At 37.7% G+C, this 18,432-nt stretch overlaps 1 protein-coding gene across 7 annotated transcripts in view; it reads right to left on the reverse strand.

The window, feature by feature from the left end:
- Window positions 1–18,432, reverse strand: part of cald1a (caldesmon 1a) — a 333,467-nt gene that overhangs the window by 31,930 nt on the left and 283,105 nt on the right. For all 7 annotated transcript variants that reach the window (XR_003716695.2, XR_003716693.2, XM_028804805.2 and 4 more), the window contains 2 exons: window positions 17,290–17,542; window positions 12,172–12,318 (listed from right to left, as the gene is read on the reverse strand). Coding sequence is in view for 5 of the 7 variants with exons in the window: in XM_028804805.2 (XP_028660638.1) it covers window positions 12,172–12,318; window positions 17,290–17,542 (400 nt within the window). In the remaining 2 variants the exon portion in view is untranslated. The remainder of the gene's footprint in view (window positions 1–12,171; window positions 12,319–17,289; window positions 17,543–18,432) is intronic.

The following is an 18,432-nucleotide window of genomic DNA, read 5'->3' on the forward strand; positions in this document are numbered from 1 at the left end:
TATGGCAGAATGGTCAAAAATACCTCCATCCAGAATCCAGACACTCATCAAAGGCTACAGGAGGCATCTAGAGGCTGTTATATTTGCAAAAGGAGGCTCAACTAAGTACTGATGTAATATCTCAGTTGGGGTGCCCAAATTTATGCACATGTCTAATTTTGTTTTGATGCATATTGCATATTTTCTGTTAATCCAACAAACTTAATGTCACTGCTGAAATACTACTGTTTCCATAAGGCATGTCATATATTAAAAGGAAGTTGTTAATTTGAAAGCTCAGCAAATGATAAAAAAAATCCAAAGAATTAAGAGGGGATCTCAAACTTTTTCATATGACTGTGTGTATATATATATATATATATATTAGAGAGAGACAGAGAGAAAGGGGGGGGGGGGGGTATAAAAGTGAATTAATTAATTAATTAATTACACAAGCAATGAGACCATAATTATTGTTCAATATGGAGACATTATTAGTGAGATTAGCATAAATTTGACAACTCTGACCTTTTCCCTTTTGTTTCAAGAGATTCATGGCAGGTGTGGCTATTTTTTATCACAGTGTGACTACAGCAATTGCTCAATAATGGTTTGGCCTTCTTAACAAATATGTTTCCTTTCTTAGGTCATGAAATTATTATTATATAAAACAATGATAGTTAAAACTTGTAATGTCAATTTTAAAACTTACTAATAGGGGAAGAGTTTAAAATAGAAAAGTCAAAACTAAATAAAATTTTAAAGAATCCTTGTAGTATGTATCAGGTCATAGGGGCTGCAGTTGGTGCTGCCTGACAGTTTTCTGTTGCAGTATTTGAATATTTTAATTGACATGGGCAAAAGGCAACTATATAACATTGACAACTGGGTATACCATATGTGTTCTTTTCAAATGGCATGCTGGGGCATGTGGGAGCAGAGTCCAGAAAAAATAGAAAGAGAAAGTTAGAGTTGGTAGTTTAATGTACCATAAAAGTGATAAAGATGAAAATACTGAAGGTCTCAGAATTGCTACAGCAGGCAACTGTTTCACCTAACAGCTTTTGCTTCAGTTTTGCTACTTGTTTTTACATGATAAGAGGAAATGATATTAACTAAATATTTGTAAAACATCAAACTTGCCTTTCAATTTACAAAGTATTATTAGTTCACTCATAAAAAAGTCATATGTCATGCAAGAAAATGAAAAGAACAATATATTTTCAAACTTATAGAAAATCCTGACAACTGCACACTGTATGAAGGCTTTACCTTTTAAAAAAAGCTATACTGTATATACCATATGTATATTTTTTTAAATGTGTACAGCAGGTGGCAGCAAAGTGTTTGCAGTGTAATACAATGTTATGATCAGAAGTCAACTGCAGAATAAAATCTTAACATGATCATTTTCAAATGACAAATGTTTTGTTTTCAAATTATTTGAATTTTTTTGCATAATACATAACACTGTATAATATTTTTATTTCCTTTTGATACAGTTTGCTCAAACATATCAGCTGTGAAAGATTTATTGTTTTGTTATGGAATTTTGTTCTGTTCAGAAACAAATTACAGGTAAAATTCCGTTACAACAAATATCTTTGCAACGAAATTTTCAATACAACAAAGTATTTTTATGGTCCCAACAGTTTCCCCATGACATGAGTCTAAGAAAATACTTATTTTACGAAATACAGTCAGCAGATACTTTCATTACGTGAAGAGCCCAAAAGACCTTGAAATGCCTGAATGAATCATTCACAGAGCAGTTAGTTCTGTGGTCACAGCTCAGTTGTCCACAACGATCCCAAACACAAACATTGTAAATTTTTTTTTCTTTCTTCAAACTTTCCTCGTACTGTTTTTTTTTTTTTGCTGTTTTTGTTTTCGCTGGTTTTCAGTTGGGCAGCACAGTGGTGCAGTGGGTAGCACTGTTGCCTCGCAGTTAGGGGACCTGAGTTCACTTCCCGGGTCCTCCCTGCGTGGAGTTTGCATGTTCTCTCCGTGTCTGCATGGGTTTCCTCTGGGTACTCCAGTTATGTTCCACAATCCAAAGACATGAAGGTTAGGTGCATTGGCGATTCTAAATTGTCTCTCGTGTGTGCTTGGTGTGTGTGTACGTGTGCGCCCTGCGGTGGGCTGATGCCCTGCCCGGGGTTTGTTTCCTGCCTTGCGCCCTGTGTTGGCTGGGATTGGCTCTAGCAGACCCCCGTGACCCTGTAGTTAGCATATAGCGGGTTGGATAATGGATGGATGGATGGTTTTCTGTGATACCTTTTGCTTATTGCTCGACAACATTTAAAAAATATCCATTGGAATTTAACTCATTGTCACCCTTCTATAGAAACGGCAGACACGGAAAAATGATAACAGTTCATATTAGAAAAAAAACTTTATATTTTTGCGGCTCTTGATTCCGGCAAAAAGAAAAAAGACGTTGCCAGTGAATTCAGAATTTTGCAATCAATATGCGGCACTCATTCAAGAAAATGTGAGGTTTCTAAGCTCTCTTGGGACCTCCCCCAACTGGACAACACACCAAAGAGCGTCCCAAAGTGCGATTATCGAAGCACCGAAGCAAACAGAAAAGATCTCGATGGGTGATGCAAGGAACATTGTAAATGCAGGGATCAATATTACTTGGCCACTAACCTAGCCCCGACCCCGCCTGACTGCTGTGTCTGTGTATAGGAAAATGGCAGATCCTGCTACAATAAATAACCGTGCTGTTCCTGTTTCAAGCTGAATAAAGCTAAAGTACTGAGACTCAGCCTTGAGTTTTGGGGTGCAAGACAGGGACTTATAGCACGACCATGATATTTTAGGATTTGCGCTTCACTGCAGCACTGTGAGCCTGCTGTTGCCCTGCCTTGACAACGGACAACCAATCTTCCACAGATGTGACAATTGTACTTCGGGACGCACTTCAGCATGTCGTTCCCGTTTGGTGGGGGGATTCCAAAAGAGTTCAGAAACCTCACAATATGAAGAAGAAGAAAAGGATGATTGAATTCCACCCACCTAAGATTGAATTCCACCCACCTAATGTTGAATTCCACCCACCTAATTGCACAGCAGTGCTTCAACCATTGGATTTGGGTATCCTTCGCACCCTGAAAGTGTATTATCACAAGGAAATGCTGAGAAAAATTCTCGGCAGCATAACTTGTAGACAGGAGGAGATGAAAATTAACGCGAAAGAAGCTACTGAAATGATTGCAAATGTCTAGATGTAAGTTAAAGAAATCACTATAGTGACAAATACAGAATCTCATTACTACGAAATTTTCATTGCAACAAAATATTTTTTTAGGTCCCTGGCAGTTTGTTGTAACGGACTTTTACCTGTAGTTGATCTGCAGCTTTTGTTAAGTATCTCTGAATAATGAAGAGCATTTCTTGAAATGCATCAAGCCACAGTATGCAGTACTTTATTAGAATCACTATTTTATTGACCACTAAAGTACAAAACAAATATATCCTCCAGTTTCATAACAACATCTTATGAAATATCAAACCTCAATATGATGTTCTGTTGTTATTGATAAAAATCTAAATTCACACATTAACTTAATTTACTCATTAAAAAGCATTTTGAAAAAGTGTGCCACAGGTGTATTTTGTAGGGAATTCTATTGGTATATCCAAATTGTTCTACAATACTTTGGTACCATACAATTCTTACGGTAAAAGCTGCTATTAAAGAAGAAATCACATTTTAAACACATATCGACTGTAACACCAAATATCTTAAGCAAAACACAGAATGTAGAATGACTGATAGCCCAGTGGGGCTAAACTAAGGCAGTGGTTCTCAACGTTCAGCCCTCAATATTTAATTAACTGACCCTTTTGTTCCTGTTATTTTGCATTTAGTAATGAGCAGCAGTGTCAGATTTACACTTATAAGAAATTAAGACACGAATGTATGTTTTTTGTATCTTTAAATGCTGTCTTTGTTTTATTTTTCTTTTTTAAATCACATTTTCTTAATTGCACCTAAATACCAACAACAGATGATGAGCAGAGCAAACACCAGCACAAATGACTCTGAAAGAAGCAGCTACTTCAGTGTTACTCACTTGAACATAACATTGTCTAAATAACCAGAACATTAAAAAATATTTAAAAGGAAAAAGAAAAAGGTATTCTTACCCATCTAAACACATATAAATTCCAGTAAAACCAGTTTGTAATTTCCAAGTGGTTTTAAAAAAAACACAGAAACTGGGAAATAGCAGCTTGATTAATTGAGGTAAGAAGTGTTTTGGGACAAACACCTGTAGGCACTTGGGGACCGTGAATACTGATAGTTGAGGGCCACTGGCCCAAATGATTCACAGGAGATGCTGTTAGAAGCCGGATGAGGGTTTATGTGTCTGTCTGCTTCCATTGTATTTCTGAAGTCACCCATCTAGCAGAGGGTTTGGGACCCCCATTTAACTTTGTCTACCTCTCTGTCTACTGTCACTCTTCCTGTACCTGTGATACTTTTCTAAGAATTTTTGTGGTCTCAAGATTTATCCCAGATAACCATAAGTAGAATCATATTCACATTTTACTACCAAGAAAAAGGCACAGCAGTGTCTTAACACATCTTATTTACAAAACTGCATTAAAGTTAGCTTTTCCTACTTGGGACACCAATCCTTCTTCAGTCCACTTTGTCTTTTCTTTTTAAAATACACGTAAATTACACAGACAATATTCTCTTGTCAGCAACTATATTAAAGTTAGTACAATATGAGTAGCAGATATGATAGCCAAATAAAGTATGAAAGTCTCTCTTATTTTAATATTGTTCTTCAAGCATCAAACAAGACATTTTCCAATATGTCTGTCCCCTTTTTGCTAGTGTGCTTAAACCTGCAGCAAATAATTCACTCCATGTTTGAAGTCCACTTATAGACACTGCCTAGGTAATAGAAGTCCATCTCTTTAATGCTACACTTGTGTGTTAACTGACTTTTTTGCACAGAAAACACAATACAGTAATCCCTCGCTATATCGCGCTTCGCCTTTCGCGGCTTCACTCCATCGCTGATTTTATATGTAAGCATATTTAAATATATATCGCGGATTTTTTGCTGGTTCGCGGATTTCTGCGGACAATGGGTCTTTTAATTTCTGGTACATGCTTCCTCAGTTGGTTTGCCCAGTTGATTTCATACAAGGGACGCTATTGGCAGATGGCTGAGAAGCTACCCGGCTTACTTTTCTGTCTCTCTTGCGCGGACTTCCTCTGATCCTGACGTAGGGGGATTGAGCAGGGGGGCTGTTCGCACACCTAGACGATAAGGACGCTAGTCTAAAAATGCTGAAAGATTATCTTCACGTTGCTATCTTTTGTGCAGCTGCTTCCTGAAACGACATGCACGGTGCTTCGCATACTTAAAAGCTCAAAGGGCACGTATTGATTTTTCACTGTTTGTTTTCCTCTCTCTCTCTCTCCCTGCTCCTGACGGAGGGGGTGTGAGCTGCCGCCTTCAACAGCTTTGTGCCGCGGTGCTTCGCATACTTAAAAGCAAACAGCCCTATTGATTTGTTTGCTTTCCTCTGTCTTTCTGACAGACTCTGCTCCTGACGCGCACTCCTTTGAAGAGGAAAATATGTTTGCATTCTTTTAATTGTGAGACGGAACTGTCATCTCTGTCTTGTCATGGAGCACAGTTTAAACTTTTGAAAAAGAGACAAATGTTTGTTTGCAGTGTTTGAATGACGTTCCTGTCTCTCTACAACCTCCTGTGTTTCTACGCAAATCTGTGACCCAAGCATGACAATATAAAAATAACCATATAAACATATGGTTTCTACTTCGCGGATTTTCTAATTTCGCGGGTGGCTCTGGAACACAACCCCCGCGATGGAGGAGGGATTACTGTATGCGATATAACAACTCATGAGAGAAACATTTTCAATTGTCTTTGAAATATATACTACTGACATGTTTATGTAAAAAGTAACAAAATATGTAACAAAATGTTTTCCATCCATCCATCCATTATCCACCCCGCTGAATCCGAACACAGGGTCACGGGGGTCTGCTGGAGCCAATCCCAGCCAATACAGGGCACAAGGCAGGAACCAATCCCGGGCAGGGTGCCAACCCACCGTAGGACACACACAAACACACACCAAGCACACACTAGGGCCAATTTAGAATCGCCAATCCACCTAACCTGCATGTCTTTGGACTGTGGGAGGAAACCGGAGTGCCCGGAAGAAACCCACGCAGACACGGGGAGAACATGCAAACTCCACGCAGGGAGGACCCAGGAAGTGAACCCAGGTCCCCAGGTGTCCCAACTGCGAGGCAGCAGCGCTACCCACTGCGCCACCGTGCCGCCCCAAAATGTTTTCAAGGCATATTTATGAATTAAGGTTATTCAGCAGGCTCTGTTATTTGTATTTGCTGAACATGGCTTGGGAATTTTGTACCACTGGAATGTTGGTGTCAAATTCATGTACTAATAATAGTGGCTTTGATCTCTAGTTATAGTGATAAGATGCCTTGAATTAAATCTTGACATGCACAATGCATAAATGATATGTCATGCATTTACAGATAGCATTACTCACATTTAAATCAGTGACCCTCCAATAACTAAGCCAAGACTTGGAGCAGTCATGTAGAAAAATATTTGTTAAATGTTCTCAGCAATGCCTGGAAGTTAATTGGGAGTCATCTACATAATTTATTAAAACACACATTATATTTGCTTTAGCAATTAATTTAGACACTTGGTATTTTATATTAGCTTTAGCAATTTATTTAGGTACTTGGTATTTTTTTTTTGTTAAAAGTTATATATATTTTTTAGGAGATAGGATGCACAGTAGATATCAAAACTCTACACACACTAACTGAAGTTTTATTTTTTGAAATTACCCCACAATAAATATGGTCTTTTTGTTCACCATTTAATGAGTATTTCTGGTTACAAAATCTTATTAAAAATGGTCTAAGAACATATGTCAACAAATTGAAATTTTAAAAAAAGCACGTAGACTTTTGATATCCTTTTATTACATACACTATATTTGCCCATCTGAAAAGACCTAGTTACCATAAAAGAGAAACTTGACAACATTAACTTGAAACATACAGTGGTGCCTAGTACTTCAAATTTAATTTGTTTCACGAGGTGTTTGAATCCATTCCCAGACCCTAAGCAACACTTTAATAATTAACAATAATTTCAATAAACTTATACAGTAAACTTAATTTAAGGTGAAAAATAAAAAAATTAAATAACCTAAATAATAAATTATGAAAAACAATAAAATACATAAATACTGTATAATAAAATGAAAATTTATTGTACCTTAGTGAGGAATGGTGATGCCCTGTGTGGATACTGTGATTGATAATTACTAGTTGCATATATAACTGAACACACCAAAAATAAAGTGAAAAAAGCACTGAAAACAGATGAGCGTAACGCAAGAGATGCTTTCACAGCGAGAGAGAGAGATGACTTTGGTGCACAACATATGTTTACGCTTGCTGCATAAGCGCTATCTTTTGCTGCATTTTTGCACAGACCATGCAGTTCGAAGGCAGAAGCATAGTTCAAACTCTGGATCAAATTTCTCTCGAATTTAGCGTTTGAACTCTGGAACGTCCAATGTTAGAATCATTCAAAATACGAGAGACCACTGAACATTGAAACATTCCAGAAGGAATGCTGCATATTCCTCTATTAAATATGATATGCAAGAGGAAAACACACTATCACTGAAAGGAAGCACTGCAATATAAACACTCCATGCATTTTTCCTTGAATACCTATAGTACATACAGTGAACAGCACAATGAAATAAATCTGTGGAACACAAAAAGCAGTTGATTTAAAAAATAAAGTTGAAAGATAATAAGTAAAATTTGAATGATTTTCAGAAACTATTGCTAGGTACAGAATAAAAAGAACATCCATAAACTCTATGTCTTCAGTCTCCCAAATAAATGTAAACGTTCTGGAGTGCCTTGTTGTTGAGATACTCTTTATATATAATACACTACCGTGGCTGTTTGTTTGTCTGTCCAGGATTTTAAATTTCCTATAGCTTGCAAACTGCTTGACCTATTGATCTGAAATTTGGTACACATATACTACGTGACGTCTACTATCCACTTTCGAGGTGAAGATTGACCTCCAAGGTTATTCCTCTTTTTATTTTTATTTTATTGTAGAATCAACTCTCAGCAGCATCCAGCAGGTCACATTTCTCATCCCTACCACCTTCGCCGTCACTGCCCCTACCTTTTCATATCTTAAATCATTCTTGAGACAAATTGAAGACTTAAGTGCCAGCTTAAGTGAAAAAATTAAGGAAAGCGTACTAAGTAATTGCAACACAAACACTGACTTGATCAGTTTTAACACGAAAAGATGCCGACGAAAGAAGAGAAGAAGCAGGTCGCTAGGGTGGAGAAAAGAAGAGCTGCTCAGGAATCAGCAAGCACATCAATCTCTGAGCAAACAAATGCCAAATAAACAGAGAAAGAGTATGAAATCTATGAATGCTCAAGTCGAGTGTATTCACTGCACATTATCGTGCAATGTGTCGTTACTGGTAGTTCATAATTTCCTACACAAGCTCAACAGTATTTTCATTAATGTGTTTCAATAAAAGTGTATATGTTTCAGGTTCCCAAAATTGAGCAGCTACTTAGTTGACAAGGTAGGATCCAGCATAAGTCAAACACATAACAAAAGACAATCCACACTCCAATAAAGTTAATTAAAAAAAAAAAAAAAAACTTTACTGAAACTTTTCTAAAAAGAAAAAAATCTAAAAAAAAAACCAGGAACAAAGTGATTTCTTCTTTATGTCATTACAATGTTAGCTTTCTCATGTCAGATTTCAGTTATGCTCTATGCTTAAAGTTACATTACTTTTATATTGTGTATTCTACTAAAGTTACAGTTACAGGGTTCAAGCTAAACGGTTCAAGTTACACTATGGTTTAAAACTATATGACATCCATACCTTGCCAACTGCAAGGCAGAGCACAGGTTAAATTAGTCTATAAAACAGAACCTTTCATTATCTATTTAACTGTGTGTTCTATATGGTAATATTGTATGGTGCTGACAAGTTGCCTCAGCCAGGGAATGAGTCACTAAAAGTATAAGATAGAATTTCGTCATGCTAATAAGGAGCTTAAGAGCCAGCTACAGGTAGTCTAAAACCAACAAACCTGCTAAAGTCGTATTTAAATTCTAACCAGTATGGAAACAGCAATCTGTTCTTTTGCGGAAGGAGCGATGTAAAGAGTGAGAAGCCATTGGCATTCCACTCCAGCAATCACTGCGGCAGCAAGGTACTGCAATATATAACCAAATATTTTAACATAACTACGTTAACACATCAATTTAACATAACATTACCTAACTAAAAATGATTCCAATAAAATACATCTTGGAGGATCTAATGTACACTCTTTCTTAGTATCTGCAGTGCAAGTGTAATTCAATATTTACAGTATTGAGTGACCTGACTGAAAAAGATAATGTGCCCATGAATATATTTTGCTGTCTATGACCGCACAAAAGTTTCGATGTTTATTAATTAACAAAGAAGAAAAAAAATAAAAAAGCTCTCTAATCAATTAGAAAGAATAAAAACTACCATTTCAAGAAGTTGTGTTGCCTTTCAGAATTCACACTACACAGAAAGAGGCGTTTTTGTGTTTATTGAACATATATTTTGCTTGCCTTATTACCGTATTTACTCGTGTACCATGCGCCCTCATGTAAGACGTGCACCCTAATTTTTACAAAGAAAATCACGAAAAAAAATTTTCCCCGTGTAGGCACATGCGCGTTGTGATTGTATAGGAAGAGCTTAGGGCACGTTTTTCGCGAAATGCCCTTCTGTTTTTGTTGCATGACCAAAGAGCACGCGCGAACGAGCAAAAGAGAGAGAGAGAGAGAGCACGCGAACGAGCAAGAGAGAGAGAGAGAGAGAGCACGCGAACGAGCAAGAGAGAGAGAGAGAGAGAGAGTGCGCAAATGAGCAAGAGAGAGAGCGCGCGCGAACGAGCAAGAGAGAGAGAGAGCGCGCGAACGAGCAAGAGAGAGAGAGAGCGCGCGAACGAGCAAGAGAGAGAGAGCGCGCGAACGAGCAAGAGAGAGAGAGAGAGAGAGAGAGAGAGCGCACGAATGAGCAAGAGAGAGAGAGCGCGCGATCGAGCAAGAGAGAGAGAGAGCGAACGAGCGAGAGAGAGAGCGTGCGAACGAGCAAGAGAGAGAGAGAGAGAGAGCACGCGTGAACGAGCAAGAGAGAGAGAGAGAGAGAGAGAGAGAGAGAGTGCGCAAATGAGCAAGAGAGAGAGCGCGCGCGAACGAGCAAGAGAGAGAGAGCGCGCGAACGAGCAAGAGAGAGAGAGCGCGCGAACGAGCGAGAGAGAGAGAGAGAGAGAGCGCACGAACGAGCAAGAGAGAGAGAGGGCGCGCGATCGAGCAAGAGAGAGAGAGAGAGAGCGAACGAGCGAGAGAGAGAGCGTGCGAACGAGCAAGAGAGAGAGAGAGAGCGTGCGAACGAGCAAGAGAGAGAGAGAGAGAGAGAGAGCACGCGTGAACGAGCAAGAGAGAGAGCGCGCGATCGAGCGAGAGAGAGCGAACGAGCGAGAGCGCGTGCGAACGAGCAAGAGAGAGAGAGCGCGCGAATGAGCAAGAGAGAGAGAGCGCGCGAATGAGCAAGAGAGAGAGCGAGAGAAAGAGAGAGCGCGCGAACGAGCAAGAGAGAGAGAGAGCGTGAACGAGCAAGAGAGAGAGAGCGTGCAAACGAGCAAGAGAGAGAGAGCGCGCGAACGAGCAAGAGAGAGAGAGACAGCGCGCGAACGAGCAAAGAGAGAGAGCGCGAACGAGCAAGAGAGAGAGACAGCGCGCACGAACGAGCAAGAGAGAGAGAGAGAGTGCGCAAACGAGCAAGAGAGAGAGAGAGAGCGCGCAAACGAGCAAGAGAGAGCGCACACGAGCGAACGAGAGAGAGAGAGTGCGCACGCGAGCAAACGAGAGAGAGAGAGTGCGCACGCGAGCAAACGAGAGGGAGAGAGTGCACGCGAGCGAACGAGAGGGAGAGAGAGCGCACGCGAGCGAACGAGAGAGAGAGTGAGTGAGAGAGCCCAAGCAGAAGAAGTAAACATTACAGAAAAAAATTTCCTCGTGTATGACCCGCACCTGATTTTCTAATACTAATTTTTGGGAAAAAATGTGCGTGTGGTACACGGGTAAATACGGTACTTCTATTTGGCAGTATATGATTGTAATTTTGATAAAATCAGCAGAAACAATCAGTTCTGTTACTGGGAAATGTCACATTCCTTAAAAAAAAACAAACAAAAAAAAACATTCATTCACTCAGACTGGAGTTCTGTAATATTGACAGGGGCCAGAACAAACATTGGCAAAAGCAAGGACAAGAAAGACACCAATTCTTGGTAGAAATGGCAGAACAGCACAAGGCACAGCCAAACTCTTACACATATAGAACCAATCTGGAAAGACTAATCAACCTGTGCTGCACTATTCTGGAATGTGTGAAGAAACCAGAGCACACACAGAAAACCTACACACACCAACACAGGACTGTGGCACTGTTTGGCAGAACTGCTAACTTGCACCCCATTAAAAAGTAGAACAAGTCAACAGTTACTTTAAATAAAAACATTGAATAATCTAGAATTCCTGCTTCACTGCAGAATGACTAGGTAACATCACAGCCCAAATTAGTAATGAGTCATATCTTAAATTAAGAGCACAGAATGGTACTTTAAACAAAACAATGCAAACCAATGAATACATGCCAACACATCCATAGGAAAAATATCTTTAAGGAAAAAAAAGTAGCATAAGTGTAGCACAAACAAAATATAATGCATTACTATTTTTGTTGTTTCTACTATCAAAAACAACACATTTCTCTTTAGGTTGATGGGCTACTAATGCCCTGAAAGACTAGAAACTACTATCACAGTGGTACCAAATGTAGTGATTAATGCTTCCACTTCATTTGAAAACTCTGTAAGGAAGGCCTGTAATACAGACTACTATAAGATGGAAAAATGCCTAGCTGTAAATCAACAAAGAAGCACTATGAATTTCAACAACTTTTGCTTTGCTGGACAATATCTGATCTTCTTTTATTCTATTCCACTATAAAAGCTGTAACCACATTTACCTTTAGAGAAGATCCCCGTGGACTGACACATTTAAATGGTTTCTTCTCTTGACCATCTGATGAAGAATCTTCAGCAATTTTTTGCCTTTTCTCAGCAGCCTCTGCTCGTCTCCTCTCAATTTCTTCCTTCATTCTTCTCTTCTCCTCCTAAAGAAAGACCCATCATGAAAATGAATGAAAAAGGGTTTTGGGGAGCACTCTCCTTAAAATAAAACCCGGCTACAAATATGTAGATTTTTATTACTGGGGGTTCACATTGTAATGTTTAAGTATCTGTCAGAACTTTATTTTGCCTATTCTTACAGTTACCAACCCTTGGGAACATACAGTTCATAGATGCAATGCCCTCACACTCAGGACGACAGTCCACTATGGTAACTTCAGTAGTTCCTTCAGACTTCACATCCAGGTATGACTGTCACTGTAGCCTTCCAGTTGGTAATTTTCTCTCTCCCGGGTGCTCTGGTTTCCTCTCACAGCACAAAGACATACAAGTGAAGAGGACTGAAAATGCAAAATTGACCCTAGTATATGTGTATTTGTCTGCATGTTCAACCTGAAATGGACTGCTGCTCTGCCCAGGGATTATTCCTACCTTATATCCAAGGATTGCTGGGATAGGCTCCAGCTCTCCTGTGACCCTTTCACGATTAAGCAGGTTTAGAAAATGAATGTAAGGATGGATTTTTCAAGCCCCTGAAGTAATATGCGAAAGAATTTTTTATTTTATTTCTATGTATTCTATTCATTCTATATAGAAAATACTTTCCACTACAGAGATGATAAAATCATATGATATTTAACTCTTTCATTAACTGTAGATTCTATATAAATAGTGCCTATTAAATGATAAGATGTTTTGCCAAAGACTTTTAATCTGTTCCGGATATTTTGGTACTTTTTACATCCATACAATGTACAGAGTGTGAGCTGGACTTAACTCTTCTTTAAATCTTTTTTGGTGTGGAACAATGTTTTTTACAGTTATGTTATGCAAATTATCTCAGCTTTTATAAGCTAAAATATTGGTATCTTTGTCAGCACTTGCCATAGTGAACACAGGCGCTCATATGTCTAAGCTCCCTCAGATCTGCTGAATAAAGGATTTCCACTGAAACCATGGCAGGAGTCATCTTGGTGATATTTAAAAGGAAAATGTAGAGTATAATGCCATTAAAATGCATTATTTCTGCACCATAAAAGTTTATGTGTATTGTGTGCATTGTGACTGTGAATCATTGTTCACACAGGTAACAATTCCGTATTTATGTTGCTGTGCCTAAAATTAACTCCTCTTAGGTATTTTGATTGCATTGTTGAGAATGCAAAATAGGCAAGATAGGAGGGGTGTTGTACTGCTATATGACAAAACCATATTTAGGCTTAAGGCATCGAGAGAGGCAAGGGAAATGTCTGAATCATTAAGCATTAAATCAGTAAGGAAGAAATATAATGATTTAGTGACTGCACTCTGTTATAGACCATCAGCCACTGGTAAACAAAGCAATAGTATCTCACATAATATAATCATACATACAGTATACACAGTGCTGAAGTTATGGTAACTATGGTTAATTTGAAGTTTGTAAATGCTGATGAGAAAAATCCTATTGCTAAGACACCACTATGGGCAATTAGCCTTTATGCCATGCAAAGGGACTCAGATGAAACACCACAGAGAGAGAGAAATAAATTGAGGCCATGGAGGATTTGCTAAGTGCCAGTTCAACCTAAATAAGCCAACAGCTAGTACTATGAAGTTGCCAACCACTACACATGGGGCTGTGCGTTTTGTTCAAAAGAGCATGTAATATGGAAATTTCCTTGAATAATGAGCCCTTCTGAGATAAAACAGGCTCAAGGATACATGGACACAAATGCCACTAGCAAGAGCTCTTAGATAGTGGTTCAGTAGATCAAAAAGGCTACACAGACACTAAGTGATTCTGCACCCACACCTTGTCAGAAAAACTTTGTACTTAAAACTTCCCAAATATGATGTATTGAAATATGAACAGTGAAATCCTTACTTGTATGTCTGGGAGTACTAATATCAAACATCTGTGATTATTACAGGAAATAAAACACAAAAGAGAGAAATCAATATGAAGAATGGAAAGTATCGAAAGAAAGATAAAAAAGAACTTGTGTTATGGATTTCAAAAAAGCTGTTTTACTAGTATGATGAAAATTAGTGGAAAACATTTACAGGTAAAAAAAATGTTCTACCACCAAACGTGCAAATCTGTGCATACACAAGGAAATATATGGAGTAAGATCTTTGTCAAAAATAATTTATGACAAATTTACATTTCACACTTCTCAAAATTACACTTGCTTCTAAAAATTCTCAAGTGTGAACAAACTGTCACAGGGGTGCAGACTTTAGAAGGGCATGCACATATACAGGCGGGGTTAGGATTTCAGATCCACCGATGTTATGTTATCTGAGTTTGCATAGTTAGATGTGGCTCTGAGTTTTTCACCCCATCCCATCCTGTTTGGCGCTGTGCGGACATTATTTCAGTCTGCCAAAGCACTTCATCATTTTCCACCCGAAGCGATTAGTTGATAAAATGCTGCGTAAGCTCCAAAATATTAACTTATTATACATTTTAGAATAAGTTTGTTTCTTCTGCCTTCTGTTAAATAAACTTAATAGGTTGTTACATCATTACAGTTTGTGGGCTTTGAAGCATGGTAACACCTAAGTAACATTAGTTTATTTCACATAAGTTATGGTGCTTTGACGCACATTTTTTAGAGTGTGAAGATTTTCGTTGTAATACATTAACTATTTTTAAGATACATTTCCACATTGTTTCAGATTAATGTGAATGTGGCCAAAGGCTGAAATAAAATATAGTGTTTTGTTGAGACTAACTTACAGGCAGTGGACAGATTTTGTTTTATTATCTTGGGTTGATCTTGTTCAAATAATGCGATAATTTAACACTAAAACCACAGCGAATTATTAAATATGATCAAATATATCTCATATACATTAATTGTAAAGACACTACTTATTTCTTTATTCTAGTATAAAACCACCATCAGCTTTCTCTTGTCATCAAATAAAACATCATCATTTAGTGAAATAATTTTCCTTCATCTGCTCTCATATTAGACCCATTTAGACATGCAATGTATCATCTACTTTATCTGCATCCTCCAACTAATTTAAATCATCCCCACTCCATCTTATCTGTGGTTTACACAGTAGTTCTTTCTCCTATTATACTGTGATAAAATGTATAATAACTTAATATTTTGGATCTTATACAGCATTTTATGAACCGTTCATTTTGGTGGAAAAGTGCTGTGGCAGTTATATAGCCGGGTATGAAATCCTAACTCTGCCCGTGTATGTTCACGCCCCTCTGAGCTCTGAACCCCGCCTCCTGAGCTCCATCTCCGCCCCATTCCACGACCCACAGCAAGGACCTGACAGCTTGTACACACTTAAGAATTATATTCTTAATTTTCAAAAGCAAGGATAATTTTGATAATTGCAAGTGTAATTTTCAGAATCAAGTGTAAGTTTGAGAAGCACAGGTGTAATTCATAAATGTGAAATGTAATTTTGTCATAAATTATTACGAATTATTTTTTGACAGCAAGCTCACTCCATACAAACGGAATGTAAATTTATGTCACAGTGTTAGCATCTTAAAAGTGCTATCTTTGTATATAGACTTGCATGCGAACTGTGTAATAAAAGAGCCTGCCTCTTCAAAAATATTGCCCATAGTGATGTGTAGTTTAAATGTGACTGATGAGTTGATGCTGGCTCCAGACCCTCTGTACTGGTTAAAACAGGTTTGACAATGTACTTTTAAATCTGTCTGCATGAGTACTTGACTGAGACAGAATCCGCATTTTTATCTGTATTAGCAAGAGAGGAGAAAACATACTACTGCAACCATTTAAGTAGTAAAGCTTTAAAGATGCATTTTAAGAAATAAAGCATTTTTTGTGCACAGCTGATCAGTAATAAATGTATTTGTTAAGAGGAAAAGTTTCAGTCTGAAAAGTATACAGTATACAAATACGTTACACTAGCATCTAGTAAAACTGTCAGAATTTTTAATTTGTGATAAGGATTTTTGACTATACCGCCCACTCCTAGTGGACAAAGACAATTTTTTTTCTTTGCATAATGGTGACACTTTTCTCATTTTTACTGTGCCAGATAAACAGATAAATAAATAAATAAATAAATAAATAAATCAGATAAACAGGAACAAAGGGGAAAAATGTATGAATTCTGTATTAATTGTAAGCAAAAATGATGAATGATTATTGAAGGGACTCAAACAAAAAAGGGTTACTTCAGACATTTTTGACATTAAACTCCTCTATTTTACATGTGTTTGACAAACTGAAGTCAAAAGTTAAATGGTTATTAATTTCATCCTTCATTTCAAAGGCTGCTGGTTTCAATTTAGCCAAATTCTTCTTTAGAAGTTGATACTCATTGCTTATGAAAAGTCACTTCATTAGTTAACCCTTTCCATTTTCAGTGCTTTATTTTCTAAAATTCCTGCAAGTGTAAATTTTACATTTCATAGAAATGTATACCACCTCTCACTCATTTTTTAACTTGTTAATTTTTTAACGTTTTAATATGTAAATATTAATAACTACTTTTAGGATCAACACACAGCTTCAAAATGCAACTCATTAGTTCTTGGCTTATTTGTTATTTGCACAACACTATTATTTGCTGTCTAGGAAACAAAAGAATTACAATAAAACAAAATGAACAAAAATAAAAAAGAATGAAGAAACTGGATAGATTTAGTGTATTCAAAGCTACCGTATCACTACCATCCTACTGAATTAATTGAAAATACTGATAATGTCTGAGACTGTTAACAAAGAGATGGGGTCTTAATAGAAGCTAGCAATTACACTGGATTATCAAGGCGATAAACAACAAAGTTCTGACTGGGTGTGAGCAGGTTTTACAACAAAAAATGACTGTAGACAGGAGCCCAGTTCAACTGATACAAATTACACAAGCTGTTATGGCAGTTTGACCTACATTACTTTGATGACACTATTGCATAATTTCCTTTAATGATTTTTTAATTACTTGTGAAAATCTAGTCTTACCTCTTCTTTGGCTTTCTTTTCAGCCTCTTCTTGCTTCTTGCGCTCTTCTTCTTCCTCCAAGATTTTTCTCCTTTCCTCCCTCTTTCTTTTCAACTCCTCCAGCTCAACTTCAGCTTCTTGCTGCTTTAACCTCAGCTTCTCAAATTCTTCACTTTCTGTTTCATCCCGGCGACGACGTAGTTCCTCCAGCTTGCGTTCTGCTTCAAGCCGAGCAACTGCATCTTGCTCCTCTGTCTCAGGATTTGACTTCACACTGCAGTGACATAGAATACATTTGTGTCACAACAATTGGCAATGCATAAAGAACTCTATATGGTTACTTGGGCCAGCCTTACCTATTATTAATAAGACTTGAGACATCGAAACTAGCATGGAAACTCAAAGCACCTGGTCTTCCTATTACTGACAGTGTTCTAGCAGACTGAGGTTTTAAAAATCCCAGCTTTCAAGCATTAAGAGAATATATTTCTCTGCTCTAAAGGCTAAGACCGATATTTAAAGACTAAGACATAACAGCAGGAAGTTGTTTTTGGCTATAGCATCAGCAAGACTGTTTTCTGCTTTCTGGATCCTCTATCCGGCACTTATGTTATGCCATTCATCACATAAAAGCTTAAGCTCTTCCTTTAGTTTTATTCACTCCTGCTGCCATCTAGATTGCAAAATTTATCATTTGAGGCTTCTAGTCTGGATAATTTAAAGAAAATTTCTAGGTCACCTTTCTTTTCTGAAGTTCTAGAATGCTTTTTACCAGCTCAAAGTTTATGGCAATCTTTATATATAATACGCTACCGTGGCTGTTCATTTGTCTGTCTAGGATTTTAAATCAACTGTAGCTCGCAAACTGTTTGAACTATTGACCTAAAATTTGATACACTGATACTACGTGACGTCTAATATCCTCTTTAGGGGTGATGATTGACCTCCAAGGTTATTCCTCTTTTTATTTTGTTGTAGAATCAACTCTCAGCAGTGGCCAGCAGGGCACTGTTCTCATTCCCAAGCACCTTCGCCGTCACTTCCCCTACCTCTTGATATCTTAAATCATTCTTAAGGCAAACTGAAGACTTAAGTGCTAGCTTAATTAAAGAAAACGTATTAAGTAATTGCAATACAAACACTGACTTAATCAGTTTTAATGCA

Source organism: Erpetoichthys calabaricus, chromosome 1, assembly GCF_900747795.2.
Source record: "Erpetoichthys calabaricus chromosome 1, fErpCal1.3, whole genome shotgun sequence".
Classification (NCBI taxonomy): domain Eukaryota; kingdom Metazoa; phylum Chordata; class Cladistia; order Polypteriformes; family Polypteridae; genus Erpetoichthys; species Erpetoichthys calabaricus.